General features: G+C 40.7%; 1 protein-coding gene across 4 annotated transcripts in view; it reads left to right on the top strand.

Moving 5' to 3' along the window:
- The first annotated feature begins 319 nt into the window (after positions 1-319).
- Positions 320-15,545, top strand: part of tfap2b (transcription factor AP-2 beta) — a 57,696-nt gene continuing 42,470 nt past the window's right edge. For 3 of the 4 annotated variants that reach the window (XR_013497758.1, XR_013497759.1, XM_078212602.1), the window contains exons 1-3: positions 320-816; positions 5,461-5,910; positions 14,214-14,274. Coding sequence is in view for 2 of the 4 variants with exons in the window: in XM_078212602.1 (XP_078068728.1) it covers positions 736-816; positions 5,461-5,910; positions 14,214-14,274 (592 nt within the window). In the remaining 2 variants the exon portion in view is untranslated. Of the gene's footprint in view, positions 817-4,165; positions 4,396-5,460; positions 5,911-14,213; positions 14,275-15,545 lie in introns of those variants that run through there. The other variant, XM_078212604.1, reaches the window with a different exon arrangement.

Below are 15,545 nucleotides of genomic sequence, written 5' to 3'. Positions count from 1 at the left end.
AGCCGGATGACTGATAGGTGGAGAATTACTCTGAAAGTCAGGAAGGTCAAAATGATAAAAGTGACCCAATTCATTGAGAATAGGGGTGCTGGACTGTGTGTGATGTTAGTGACTGTATTTGCTTCGAAAGTGATATTTAATTTCATGTTATAGTGCACCGAAACTAAGGAAGTGTCGGGTTCAACAGAACGAACTAAAACACTCCATATACTCCAATTACAAGTTTTCCTGAGATGCTGTGCATCCAATGGGAGAGATAGATTGATGGAGAGGCAGGCGGAGGTGTGCCCTCATATTGCACTGTACAGGCATATATCCTATCTCTAAATGTTTCAGATAGATCGACATATAAATAGATAGAAAACTAGGCAGGCAGACAGGCAGGCTGGTTTTACGTTTTACACCCCACACAGACAGTAAGGGGAATTTTAAATCCACGGCATTGATGGGATTTCCATTATCAAATAAATCCGTTGTCTTTAGTTTGCTGTTTCGGGTTTGGGCTAAACTTTGGAGGTTACCGCTTGAGTTGGTAAATGTGTGCGTTCTGGGGGCTGAGGCGCTAGTGTCACTGTATCGAGTGCTGTAGGAATTCGCCTCGGAATCGGGTTCCCCATTTCTCCCTCCAATTAAGTCGATCATTAGCGAGGGGAGGAAAGAGAGGAGAGAGAGAGAGAGAGACAGCGAAAACGAGAGGAGAGAGAGAGAGAAAGCAGACAGCTGCTCTTCACATGAATGCACCCATCTTCTAAATATCAGACTGCAAATATGCTTTGGAAACTGGTGGAAAATGTCAAGTACGAGGACATCTACGAGGTGAGCAAACACGGGGATTTTTTTTATATTTGTACTGAGGGCCATGTGAATGGCTTTTCCCAGTGCTGTGTGTGTTGCTGTTCTCGTCTAAGTAGGACAATCTGCTTCGTTCACCGAAACGAAGCATTTGTCAGTTATGGTTTGAGATAGATTTTAGTCTCTCTCGGAAATGTCAGCTTAACTTCAGTTATGTAGACCAAGTCTGTCTTTTCATAGCATATCAACACGGGAGGTGAGGGGGGGGGGGGGGGGGGGGAGGTGAATCTTGTTCATGTGTGTTGGCCTCCTGATTGTGAACGGCCGATCGGAGATCGTACTTGCGCAATTTTCGTTAAGGTGGCGATTTTATGGGCTGTCTATGTGAGTTTATTTTTTGTGCGCCGGGATGTCTGTTGCAAAGGCTGCTCGGAAAACGAGGGCAATGTTCCTGTCTCCAGCCGTTTGTTTATGATAATGTAATTGCTTCCAAATGATAAAAAGTGCATTTTAGGAGACCGGTTTCGGGGGTTGTGTGCGCCTTCAGTCCTGTTGCCGGCAGCCGCTGAAGTGAGACGGTGTCAGGCTGGAGATTGCGAGAGGTCAGATTCTCTGAGCCACTCATTCCGGGAGCCGGTTAATGTTTAATACAAAAAGTTGTAGCTCACACTCGGCACATTTGGCATAGTTTAATTTATGGGGAGATTAGAGGAAGGGAGGTGTCACATATGGACACGCGTGCAACCAGAATTGTAAGCGGAAGGAGAGATTGCAGATAAATGATGTCAGCGGAGTGTTTTGCTTGAAACTGTAGCAGTCCACCCCCCCTTCCCCCCACTCCCCAAAAATTGGCTTTCCATAAGGCTGCAGACTCGGAAAAGTTAAAGGCAAATAACACGCGTTGGTAAAGGTTTCCTAATGTGTTCCCGGAATGGTTTGTTGAATTAAGTGACTAGCATAACAATGCACTGAGAGGCCAGAAAATGGCCCGTGAAAGAGAGTGAACAGGCTGATGAATTGATGCCAATGTGCTGCTCACGAAGCTTTTCGAGCACCCCAGCGGGTAGCCGCCCTCGATACAGCCACAAATGTCTCCGCTCTCAAGGCTCCCGTCAGGCTAATTATCAACTCCAAGCTGGCAAAAGTCCGAAACATTTTCGCGACAGAATTTCAGCACAGACCGGTAAAAGGTCACTTTAACTTTCTCGCTGTTCGATGGTGAGAAAACCTTTGGCCAATCTCTGATGGGATCTGTGCAGCCACATCGCAGTACAATTAAACATCAATGTTTGAACAGTACTGGACAAGAATTAACTTTTGCTTTGCTGCTTTCATTTTAACCGTGCGGCCAACAAAACAGCAAAACAAAACTCGTTGACTTTTGTACATTTTTGTTCCCTTAAGACCAACCTCTTATCCTATGGTCATGTCGAAATTAGGCCGTATCTCCCGATTTGTTTAATGCCAAGCTCTTGTCGTGTCCAAACTGTTTAAAGATTCATCAGTCATTTGAAAGCCAAATACATTTAAACGCCCTACTCTTCAATGCGAACTAACGCACATTTTTTAAATTTATCAATCATCATTTACATAGAAATTTATTTGGGGATAGCATTTGCGCTGGTCATGTTAGGCTGTTAAATTATTCTTCTGGATTCAGTTGTAAGGCAACATCGACTTTGGAATCCAATTATCCAGCACATGAAAGGAAAACCCTCAAGTTATAAATGCGAATAAAAAAAACATTTATTTATTTGCAATGTATGGTGCTCGGGGTTAGTATTTTTGGATATACACGGGGCTGACCTGGGGGGTTTGGGGGGAATGGTTCCAGTCGTGTTCGATTCCAGTTAGTGGGAGATTTTGAACTTTTTAAGGTAGTCATGGAGGATGTGGCGGGACAGGTCGAGGCAACTGATGTGAGGAGGAGGTGACTGTATCAGCAGAAAGGCCGGACAAGCCAGTCGAACGGGTTCGGCAGTAACCCGGAACAAGTATTTCACATCATGCCCCCAAAAAAACCCAAACAGGCCCCTCTGGCTCGAAGCAACCCTGCAAAGGACAAGACTCTGCACAGAAACCCTTGTAAATGTTTTACAGCTGGCGGCAGGAAAGGGGGGACTTTATTTTTGTTTAAGTGAGATAACGTAGCGAGGGTTGGACTTGCAACGCCTTAGATCACGGGCTGAGATAACAAAGGAAGCTTTGGCCTTCCAAAAGCAATTTGCAAAATGTCTGACATCTTCCCCTTCTTCCATTTCTCATGTGGGGTTCTGGGCATTTGGTTTTTCTACTTACGCGAATTCCTATCCATTGCACTTCATTTGAATAGAGAGGGAGAGAGAGCACCCTTTATAAATCTATACCAAAGTATTGTTTTCCTTTCATGTTTTTTGCTTTTGGATTAACTTTTTAATCCCCGCCAAAACCACGTGACAAACACTGTGTAACATTGAAGATGCGAGAGGCAGTTTCTTTAAGTGGATTTCTGATAAGATCAACTTCATGTTGCCGGAGGGACAAGGTGAATTGGATCTTATCAGGAGTGGCATTGGTTTAAGCACAGTTTTAGGACGACGCTGAGTTGGTTTTAAGTGGCAAACTGCTAGTTTAGAAAGTAGCAACATTAGGCTGTGCATTTCCCCAAATTCACTTCACAATGTTTGGAAGTACAAGTTATTTTTCTCTGAAGGAGATGCAGCATTATTCTCTCCCCACCCCCTCCCCCTGTAAGCGTTGCTGCCTCAATAAAGTGCAGGGGGCGGGACATTTATTTTGCCCCCTTTGATGCAGTTAGCGAAATTCGGTTCCGATTATAGTAAAGACAACAATGGCATTGTAAAATTCCGAATTCCGTATTGAAACGTAAAACACGCCAAGTTAAAGAGAGAAGAAAAAAGACTAAACTTAGCCGAGTGGACGGCTAAAGAAGGCGTTTGCGTGCAATCGCTCTGGAAGGTTGGGCGACATTAAAGAGGACGCTGAACAACGCACACTTTTGAACGGAACAGAAGCGAGCCAAGGGTGCTGCTCCTTTAAGACAGCTGTTTTGCTTATTTGACTGGACCGCTTCGCTACGATCTTTTGATCGTCTGGCTATTTTTCTACAAAACTTTTTTTTTGCCCAAAAGTCTGGCCAGGGTGCTTTCAGCTCTCACTGCCCTCCCCTCCCCCCCCACCTCCCTCCCTCCTTGTCTGATTACATCTAGTAATTCTCGTCTGAATGCACGTCATTTACAATAGTAGGGGAGCGCTCGCTGGCTGCTTCACGCTCGATTTGCCACCATTCTTCCTTTAAGTATTCGTGTAATATTAATAGTCATGAATATCAATTATTATGAGGCGGTGTAGAGTGGCAGAGAGGGATGTGAACAGTCAGCACCTTGCCTTGCAGAGGTGAGCACTGGATGTGAAGCTGGAGATTTTTAAAAAATATATACATATACAGCATGTGTCCACTTTTTGGCCAATTTTGATGGATATAGTGTTGGAGATACTTCAGGCTAGCGAGCGTCTCTCTCTCTCTGCAGTCTCTCTCCCCTTCTGGTTGATGGTCTATGATCAGATTTACTACAGATGCTAGTCCACACTTACACAGCCATGGTGAGTTGGATCAGTGCTCGACACAATCCCATTTCGCCCCAAACGCTGGTGGCTTAGTAATTTAGTCCATAATTGCAGCCTCTTTCTCTCGTGTTTGCATTGTTATCTAATCGGGTTTAGATGGACGCGTCATTGGACTAAAACTTTCCACCGCGCTCCATAGCTTTTGGCGATTTGAGTTTCAATTTTAGTTAAAGATGTTATTTACTTTACTTTGACATTCCGCTGCCAACTCGGACTGTTTTTTTTTGTGATCACCGAGGCGACCTCCAGAGCGCAGCTGCATTGCCCAAATTCATCGTTTGCCTTTATTTCGCATCTCCATCGCCTTTTTTTTGGGACTTGTTTAAAAAAGCAATTGGCGGGTGCAAACATCTGCTGCTGTCTTTATTTTCCTTCCTGTCTGAACTTACGTGCGTATTGGTGGAGGGGGGTGGGGTTCTTCTATTTCACAGTATTTCATTATATTTGTGATATCGAATGTAAAGGTGTATTTGTAACCCCCCCCCCCTCCCCCCCCCCCCCCCCCAAACTCTTCTATTAACCCATGATTGAGTTCGCAGCATTGGCCTGAGACTGGACTGTCTGCTGTTCATTTTGAAACATTTGTTCCGAACTGATGTTTACCACGATCTCAGCTCATATCCTGCCAGACCAGAGCCGCTGTTAAATGTACAGCCCCTCTTAAACACATTTTGTCGGATATCTAAGAGTGGAGATTCAAAAAATAATCGAGCGGCTGTTTCAGATTCTCTCTCCCCCAATATTACACTACTTTGTTATCCCGTCACCACTTTTTAACATTTTAATGCGGTTTTCCTTTGCATTTTTCTCATGCCACTCTTACTCTGCAACGTTCTCCTGTTTTGGTCGCATTCTTTTTCAATATTTCCCTATTTATAGTCAAATAATGAGACCAGAATGAAAGGGCCTCTTTTCGAATCACCGTTCTTGGCTCTGTGTTATCTTCATTTTACACATTATGTGCATTTTACTTTCAGAAATATAAGATGTCATAAAACAAGAGCAATATTTAAACTGAGTCCTGTTATTTCTTCCTTGCAGGACCGGCACGATGGAGTTAACAGCCACAGTTCGAGGCTGTCCCAGATCGGGTCGGTCTCCCAGGGACACTACTCGACGGCACCACCACTCTCACACACCCCGACCTCGGACTTCCAGCCACCTTACTTCCCTCCTCCTTACCAACCTCTCCCTTACCACCAGAGCCAGGACCCTTACACACACGTCAACGACCCCTACTCCCTGAACGCCCTACACCAACCCCAGCAGCATCCTTGGCAGCAGAGGCAGCGGCAGGATGTGGGTGCCGAGCCTAGCCTTCTACACCAGCCCCGGGTTCTACCCCAGATCACAGGGCTCGACCCTCGCCGGGATTATCCCGGCGTGCGGCGGCCTGACGTGCTCGTCCACTCTGCTCATGGACTCGACTCGGGGATGGGAGACAGCCTGTCTCTGCATGGGATCAGCCATCATGGAATGGAAGATATTCAGGTGAGCCGACACTCTTCAACTTGCATTCCAGTCCGCTCACAATTTTTAATGTCGGTTCAACGTCCATGTGCCCAATGCACTATGATACCGGTTATATCAATAGAAAGGTGCAATTCGTAGTCAAATCCCAGGGCGGCACATTCAAGCATTTGGCTTATTTGACTCGTAAGTTTCATGTAAGGAATCAGAATGCCAAACTATTAACTCAGATTTTAAAGTGCTGCAAAACGCTGTTTTAGCGATTGAAACTCTTAACTTTCCCCGACCGAAGCCCTTAGAAGAAAAGATTGACTGCCACTTTGTTAGGTGACGAAGTTATTATAAGGGCCCATATCATGAACGCATTTCAGGGCAAGGCTCACTCCACTAGGAGAGCAGACCCTGGAATCCAGTGCAAGGTGCAAATGACCAAGGCTTCCTTTACAGTCTACACTGCAGTTCATGCATGTAGTTCCCATTGCCGTCTGTACACAACACGTTTCTGTTAAGTATGTACTCTGTCGGCCACAAAATTGTCTTCGCTTATCAGAACTAGCCCCCAGAGAGGAAATCACATTGGAATATGAATGATGGTGCTCCATAACACCATTTTCTGATGTGCCTTTAACTGCAATAAAACGATGTGGTGCATCTAATCCATTTGCATTGTTATCTCAGTTTATTTTGGTGGAATCGATTTCATAATAAATAAATGTAATAAAAGCGGTTGTACAATTCGAAAGAGGGCTTTTCTGAAATTAGAAGACTGCAAAGGTGCTACTCAGCTATAATGGGTAGGGGTGTGTGGAAAGGATGAGATGTTTAGAAGCACACAAAATATGAACTACTGGATTAGATCTGGTGTACTATGACTTCGGAATAATATTCAAGAAAGTATTATCTAGTTGATTGTTGTTATTGGTTATTTACCCCCCTTTTGATTGAATAGACGTTAGTTTGTTCTGTGTACATGTGTGGAATTTGGGAACTATACAGAATATGTATGACAACAGTCTGTAAATTGTTACTTTGATGATACTGTACTCAGCACTTATCCAGTGAAAGCCTATATGTGTATTGAATCCTACTAATGTGCCGGATTTGCTGAATGGATTGTCTTTATGTGTCTGAAAGGATCCCAAGCATTTCGGAGATTGGTACATACATTATAAACATATCCAAGCTGGGAATATTATAAGCAATTGAAGTTTGAATAATTCTAAATTTCTTTTAAGAAAGGAAACATGGTTTGTTTAGAAAAACATGCACTTACTCATAAACAAAGATGGCCGCTGTGGTTAGCGATTGCGCTTTCACCATAACGATGGTATATCTAGCACCTTGCAATATTTCGGCAATGTTAGAACTACAAGGATACTGTGCACATTTAATTCTGAAGTCACGATTGGCTGTTGCAAAGCATGTATACATTTTCTTAAAAAATCGACAATCATTGCCTCTTCATATTTGTTGAGTTTATTACAGAACATGATTCCCTGAATTGTCTTGCATGTTAGCTTTTGGATTAGCCTGCAATTCAGATATAATCTGAGTTGTGCTTCTTTGCAGCTTTGGCGCCCTGAACTTTTCACTCAATCCTCCGAATATGACCATTCAGTTAGGAAACAATTCACTGGACAAACACGTCCTTGCCTTTCGTTGAAGATAAATTTCTTTCACCTAAGCAATATGTAAATAAGCACATCACCAAATCATGACTTCACAAAGTGCTTAACCTTGCATTTTGTGACTGTCTTGGCCTCTATGCTGTCCTCGGTAGATCAGTATAAGTTGATAATGTAGCCCCTTTATTTCTATTGTTACTGGGTCGTTTTTAGTAAGATTAAGTGCTGAGAAGGATGGAGCATGCTAAATGCCGCGCTGATTTATGCAAGAAGAATATTATCACTTCCAAATGTTCACAGGGGACAAATTTCGGTTTGTTTTTGACATCTGTCCTTCTATAGCTCATTCACTTGGTAGCTGCTACTGTCTGAACGAATGAGACGATGATGTAGATTTATTGATAGCTCCAAAGCACGGTCTATGAAGATCACTTATTGTATTGCTGTCTTCACCGTGACATTTTTTGTGCGCGTGTTCGCGTTTTCAGCAGGGGACTACACAAGCACGAGTAGGCTTGTAGCTGCATGCTTTAACTACAGAGAGACTACCATTTAACCATGCATTTATTTATTCTCTGCATCATTATGATAGGCCCAGGCAATTTGTCATAACTATGTTTTTTTGCACATTTAAAATTATGCATGCAGCGCGGGACTCTATCAATGTCTCAGTGCACTTTCCATAGTTAGAATATTGTTTTGCGATTTCACTTCAGGACGATTAGCGTCAGCCATAAATTTAATCAGGGGAGATCCCACGTTGATACGTGCGCACATCTCAAATCAACACTTCAATGGGATTCCTTCTGAAACTAAAATGATATTTTGTTGTATAATTACTGAACTTCACAGCATCAGTAAGATAATTTACCATGATGCCAGCGTCCATTCATCTCCGAAGCATTTATTTGCTGTAAAACTGCATTCATTATTAGAGAAATTACCCGGTGTGCGCACAGTCACTGTGAATGGAATGGTAATTCACATTTGATGTGTCCAATTGTATAAAATACTTATTGTCCAGGACAAAATTGATCCGTATATATATATATATCAGGCAATTACCATAATACTTCAGCCGACAGATGGAATTCCCAACTATAACAATTACCTTGAATTCAAACTTCAAATAAGGGAGCAGTTCCCAAAATCTAAGACTAAGATTCAGCACAATGTTTAATACAAGTGGGAGCCGCTCATTATTTACGAGGCTATTGTGTCCAATTCGGCCTCGTTGCCTTTTCAAACTGGTAAACTCATGAAGGGAGGCCGTTTTCATTGAAGGGGAAAGTCTCGATTATATAGACGGCCACATTCCTGGTTCGGGTTACATTTGTCGAATAGAAGATTGAAAAAAGAATTCAATAGGACCAAGAGATTCTGTAGAAAACATGGCGTGTTTTGGTGTAGCGTTCGCAAGAGCGCGTCAAGTAAAGGGGAAGTGTCCTCGGTAATTAGAGAAGTCAATTGTGCGAGTATGTTAGGATTGCGGAGCGAGACAATATCAAAATACACTTCCCGTTAGTATCAAAAATAGTGTCGTGCAGCTGATACCGCCAGGAATGCCTGTTCATAGGAAGCGTCGCATTGTTTAAGCGCAATGTTCTTTGCCTTTGTGCATGCATCGGACTATAAAATGAGAAATCTGAAACCTAGAATGTTAATGAATGTTTACTCAATTCACACCAGCGTCCCCGCAATTGCCTTTGAATTCTCTGCTACCCTTCTTGCTCTTTTGACAAATTAAAGTCAAAGCGTCTGTAATCATATGGTGCAAAATGAGATTTCATCACTAATATTTATTTTGGCACAAATGCTCAACTTCTTAATTGCACCTCTAATCCGTCCATTTCCGTTCGATTCGCATTCCCCTTTCTTATTATTAGGCGACAAGTCATAAAACTGAGTTGATGTTATTTAAGAATATTATCAATACGCCAAGCCGTATTGAACATTTAGGAGCATAGCGAGAGAACAATTATTAACCCATTTCAACCAACATAATCGATGGCATTTCAATGATAATAGTATGGATTTTTTCGCCCTGACATATTGGAAATGGGAAAGCTTAATATTTAAACTGAATAATAGGTTTTAAGTCAAGAGTTTATGTTTCGTTAATGTAAATGCATTGTGAAAATATAATCGGAAAATACACCTGGGAAATCCCATAAAATGACAGATTATTGTAACCAATCTAATCCCCTTCAGCCTGAAAGCACGTTTAATAATGGTTCCGGACCGTTCTCCGTAAATGGTTAAATCCTCAATATTTCTGGGCGTTTTTAATGCGTTCTGAACCCAGGTGAAACATCACTAAACAATTCACCTATGCCGAGTATTACCTTTTCTCTGCCTTTAAAAATACAATGTACTCAGTCTATACTCGTAAATAATGCGAGCAATTGGGGGTTAAATAGAATGTCACATTGCTGATCACTGTGTTGAGTTTAGTATGGCCTGGTTTAGCAGGTAAAGTGCTGGGAGAAACCAGGAACAGGGGGAGAGATACAAAAGTAAAATCTCTGCCTCAAATATCTCGTGAGGCGCGGGGTGATCAGCGGCGAAAAAAAGTTTGAGTGTTAGGGTTTCTGTGAGTCACTGCAACACTGTCAAAGTTGTTAAATCTGTTAACAAAGCATCAGAAGAAAGTAAAATGAGAAATGAGGATATGAAGACTAAGCGTGCCCTCTGATGTTTGCTGTTTTTATTTTTTTTTTAAACTTTTACATCTTCCCTATTTAGTCAGCTTATTTTTTACTTGAAACAGTTTTGTTCCTATTTGCGAGAGATTGACGCTAGGGAAGGCAACAGCTTAACCGAACACAATGTTCATCCCTTCTTCACAACCCAAATGGGTGCATTGCTGTAGACACTGCTTTTTTAAAAATACTCTATTATTTTAAGGAATAAAGGACAAACATTTGTGAGAAAAGTCCTGGTGTGTAAATTAGAGCAATTTTACCCCAATACTTCTCGCTACCTTTAAACTTGGCAGTATCTGGTTAATTGAACAGGAAAACATCACTAAAACGAGTCAAGATTAATCATAATTTCGCTGAATGGATTTTTACTCAGAAGGAGGGGGAAAGAGGAGAAAAGTGATTGATGTTTTCTTGGTTCATTTACGATGATCTCTAACCATGTATTTCGCCCTTAAGATCAAGTTGGTTCTAATTTAGCACACTGTCTTTTGTGATAATAATCTTTTTTTAAACTAAGCATCGCATTTCTATTGAAATAGATTGGACGTCTTATCAACGATTAATTGAATAAATATTTTTTTAAAAAGCACAGGAAGAATATAAGTATTATTCCGATTTTAACATGACATGAAGGATAACATCCGCTTAAGATAATCACCATGATAATTCGTAAGGGGTCAGCGCCAGTTTTTAATAAGAGAGGGGGCGGGGGGAAGTGGACTTTAATAAAAATAAGTTCCTGTTGTAAGTTGAGGAATGTTGTCGGCATTTTCAATGTCCTTTCGTTAAGCTATGTAAACCACCGTCCCCATCTGGTATCAGCCCATATTCTGAATGCCTTCCTTGTCACACTTTCTATTCATCTACCAGCGATTTTCGCTCCATAAAAAGTGACGATGATATTTTTACATACGTTATCAGTAAATAGGATATTAATGTGTGAAAAGTGAAACGCGCTTGGGCAGTGTGTGATTCTGTCAGTCTGCATGTAATCTAGACTGTAAATATTGCCAAGAAGATTTCATCTGGACAGCTGTGGGTTTCAGTTGGGACCAGTGAATTCCATGGCTTTGTTTTAATAACAATGCCATCTTCTCTCCAGTCACCTGCGACCTCTGGAAAGTAGATTTTAAAACTTGGCAGCAGGGTAGGCAGTGCTATAAACGGCATCCCACAATTCCAGCCGCTTTTTCGGGCAGTTTCCAAATCCTTGTGGAAATGTGGTAACATGGCGGGATATGCCGCTGGTGAAATAGTTACTCTTCGCCCCTCCCCCCCCCCTCCCCGTATCTACCATGTGGTTACTGGCGACCTTGCTTCTAAATCGGACATAAGTGTGCATACATCAGAGCCTGACTAATTGTAGATGTAAGACAGTCACACGCAGGCTGTGAGCAAATTGGACGCTATGGCTTCGAAAATTTAAGCCCCGTTCAGTTTAATTCCAGAGCGAGTCGTTTGAAGTGTAGGGGGCGCGTCACTGCAGACACCACGTGTAAAGGAAAGCAAACAATAAAAATGAGGTGAAATGCAAGGGGAATACATTTCAGTAAACTGTTTGTAAGCGTGCACGCGTTTCCTCTCGCAATTTGTTAAAATCCTGCTGTTCGCATCCCTTTAAAGCAAAGAGTCTGGTAATTAAAAGTGTGAGTTGTTTTTCCCTCATTTCCGCATGCATTTCTAATTAAATCTTTATGATACTCTCTGTGACTATTAACTGCCAACATGCTGCGTGAATATCCTCTACAAAAACCCAGCAGGCGGTGATAATTAGATAGAAAATCAAAGTAGACCTTTTCTCATTAGCTACATAAACTTCTTCTTAACATTCTGTTTAAGTTCTGCAGCACCCGCCACCCCCCCACAAAAAAATACTTTTGTTGACCAAGTAGATCAAATCAGGCGCATCTTAAATTAAAAAGATTATTTAGAGCTACGTGTACCATATTTCACCTTCCAGTATATTCCATGTTAACATTTAAAAAAACAGAACTAATTGTAATATCAAAATGAAACTTTACACTATACACCGGGCCCAACACACACCAAAGCATACTAACTTAGTGTTCCAAAGAGCGAATTTCGGCGTATTTTAATAACTCAAAATATTTTGCATTCACAACAATGACATCTTATTTTTACTTTGCATGCTAACGCCCCAATACCTAATATCAATGAAAGACAACAACACGTGTTTCGGAGGCACGTGGACATGACCACGTTCTCGTAAAAATTATTTCCGTCGAGTATTTCTGTAACAGTAAATTGCGTTTGCGGATTTTTCTCTCTGTATATACCGAAGAGCAATTCACCTCTATATGTGCCGACGTAGAAAATACTGCCGCCTGGGTATTAGGGATCCCACACCAACCATAACCCATTATGCCAACATTAAATACACAGGATAAAAAAAACATAGCGTCAATAAAGGGTTGAGTAAATAAAGACAAACTTAAGTTTTTTTTAAAAACTGCAATTCGAGAAAGCTGAAGGACTAGTGGAAAGATAATGTGGCGCTTTCTTTATAATCTTAAATCTGTAAGGTGGAACCAATTCACTTTTGCAGATCTTGCTCGCCAATATTCAGTATCGGTTTTCCTTCTACATTATGCTTTCAGTTTTGGAAAGATTATCACAGCTGTTTGAGTTGAAATTATGAATACATTTTACGTTTGTATGGATTGTAGCTGTCCAGGTAGAAGCGTTCTTTGCCCAATAACAAACCTGTTGTATTTTTTCAACACTGGATATTGTTTGCTCCTTTACATCATTTATGCCATTCACATTGGAAGGATTTCAGTGTTTATTTGCGATGCTATCATAATACATACTAGGCCACGTAGACTTCTATCTGAATCGCATCGGCATGTATATATATCATGAACTATTACAGTAGCTATGCACCATGTACACATCTATACAGCCATAGATAAACCAATTAGATAATGCATCTATGATCACCCAGAGAACATACTAGAGTTACATATCACTCAGTTCGTGTCATTATTTTGTCTAAACAATATAGTTGGAGATCAGTAAAACAAAAACAAACTAATCATTTCAGAAATGACCGTGCATATCATACGGCATCATCTGAAGAGTCAGATTATCACAAGCACCTGAATACAAAAGCACATTCAAAAAAATCTTTAACAGTTTCATGATCATGGTTTAGTTAAAGATGTGGTAAGATTCTGCTCTGCCTTGTTCCCCACGGGTCAATGAAGCGCACAGTCATTTCTAAACTACAAACTCTAGTTCGACGCCTTTTTCAAAGTCATCGTGCGGCCCATTGTATGCCAATTGCTGCAGTACGCCATACTCCTGTTGACAAACGTCTAAAATATCACATGCTTAATTGAAACTCTTTTCAATGCTAAAATAACAGTTTCATTGTTTACTCCTTTATATTCATTTATACCACACACTGGAAGGATGTCAGTGTTTATTTGCGATGCTATCACAATACACACTAAAGGCCACGTAGAATTCTATCTGAATCGCATCGGCATGCATATATCTCATGACCTATTACAGTAGCTATGCACCATGTACACATCTATATAGGCGTGTATGAACATATAGCTATTGTAAGAGAGAATGATATATCTGTGTGCCATTCTATTTACATATATGCATGAATATATTGTACCACTCGGGTAAAATATACCTAATTCGCTTACAGGGTTGTACATTATAATAAAAGAACAGTTTTTTTATTTACGTGCTTCTTCTGTGCAGGCTGTGCAGTCGATAATAAAAAATGTCATGGGTCCCAGATGTCGGACAGCTTATTTTCTGATAATATGTAATTCTAGCGAATTTGATTTCCTCTGGTAATTTTTTCTTAGAATAATAAACCTCCGACCAGGTAATATAAATGGAAATAACAGATAGTCGAGTTCGATTGAACTTGATTTATATACATGACTGTTTAATATCAAGTCAATTTGAATAGTGATATGACCCTAACTGTGTTTTTTTATATTAACAGGCTTTGGATGACACGGGTACCACGGGCATGAGTTTATTGGACCAATCTGTCATTAAAAAGGGTATGGAATGTGAAAATGAATTGAAATGGATGGTTAAATTGCTCAGTCACATTATGTATTCCAGTAACCATGTAGTACGAACCTACTTAAATATAAATATATGTATAGCCCGATATCAAAATTGTCCACTAAATCGAGTGATTTCGGAATCCACATAGCATTATTTTTTGATGTTGTTTAAGCGTGCTTATAGTTCATTTAAATGTAATCCCACGTCATGGTTTGTAATTAAAATACCGAAGTTGTCTCGTCAATATATTTGATTCCAAATCTGAGGCACTTTTCTGGACTTGAGGGACGGACCGTGGGGTAGCTCATGCAGGGATTGTCGAGGATATTTTTGGGGAGTGGATCAGAATGCATTGACATGAATATGTGTAACATGCACTGAGTATGAAAGAAAACGCAACAAATTTAAAGGATTAAGGATTGGCCTGATGTCATCAGGTCTATACATGTAAATTCCCTGTAATATTTTTAAATAATCTAATATTTAAAGTATTGCCACTATCCTTTTACTTTCCATCTCTCGCTACATATCCAACAAAACGAGAATCATTTCTTGAAGAACCACACTGTAGCTTTAACAATAAAACACGCTGAGAAGGTCCAATTTAAGATTTTGGTCTGTAAACGTTCCCAAAAAATGTTTGAAATCATAAAGAATCCTCAGTTTACCGAGAAATGTTTACAAAGGGATGGATAAATTGATGGCCAGATAAATGGAGCAATGGAAAGATGGTTTGACGGACGGGTGGATGAATGGGTGGAAGGAAGAATGGAAGCACTGGACAGTAGAAGAGATGGATAGGCAAATGGACAGTCAGAGGGTTAGACATTTATCAGATAAATACAATTACAATGTTAGTCCCGTCAGCGTTTGTCATTGGTAGACGAAATCAAAATGGAAATGCAGATGGCTATAGCTTTACTCTTCGCTGGCCAACTTAACCCTTGCATTTTCCAAATTAAGATTGAAGATAACATTAATCTTATCCAAAGGATGGGCGGTGTAACAAAGTATGTCAGTTTTTTTGTTTAGAAAATAAATATTAGAAATGTATATATTTAAACTCGATGTTGCTTTCCGTTGCTCGTGTCCTTTCTCCTCAACATCTCTTGAGATGGTTTTGCTGATACTCTTCACGCAATATTGTAAGTGGTGTGTTGGCCATTGTTGTTTCTGTTATAATACACTGGTTGTGTTTGTTGGGTATACCAATGGTGGTTTTCTGCATTGTAACATTTTACTGACCAAGTTCTTGTCAGGG

This window comes from Mustelus asterias, chromosome 5 (genome assembly GCF_964213995.1).
Source record: "Mustelus asterias chromosome 5, sMusAst1.hap1.1, whole genome shotgun sequence".
Taxonomy (NCBI): Eukaryota; Metazoa; Chordata; class Chondrichthyes; order Carcharhiniformes; family Triakidae; genus Mustelus; species Mustelus asterias.
The sequence above is the reverse complement of the archived record's forward strand: the minus strand, read 5'-3'. Positions and strand labels throughout refer to the sequence as shown.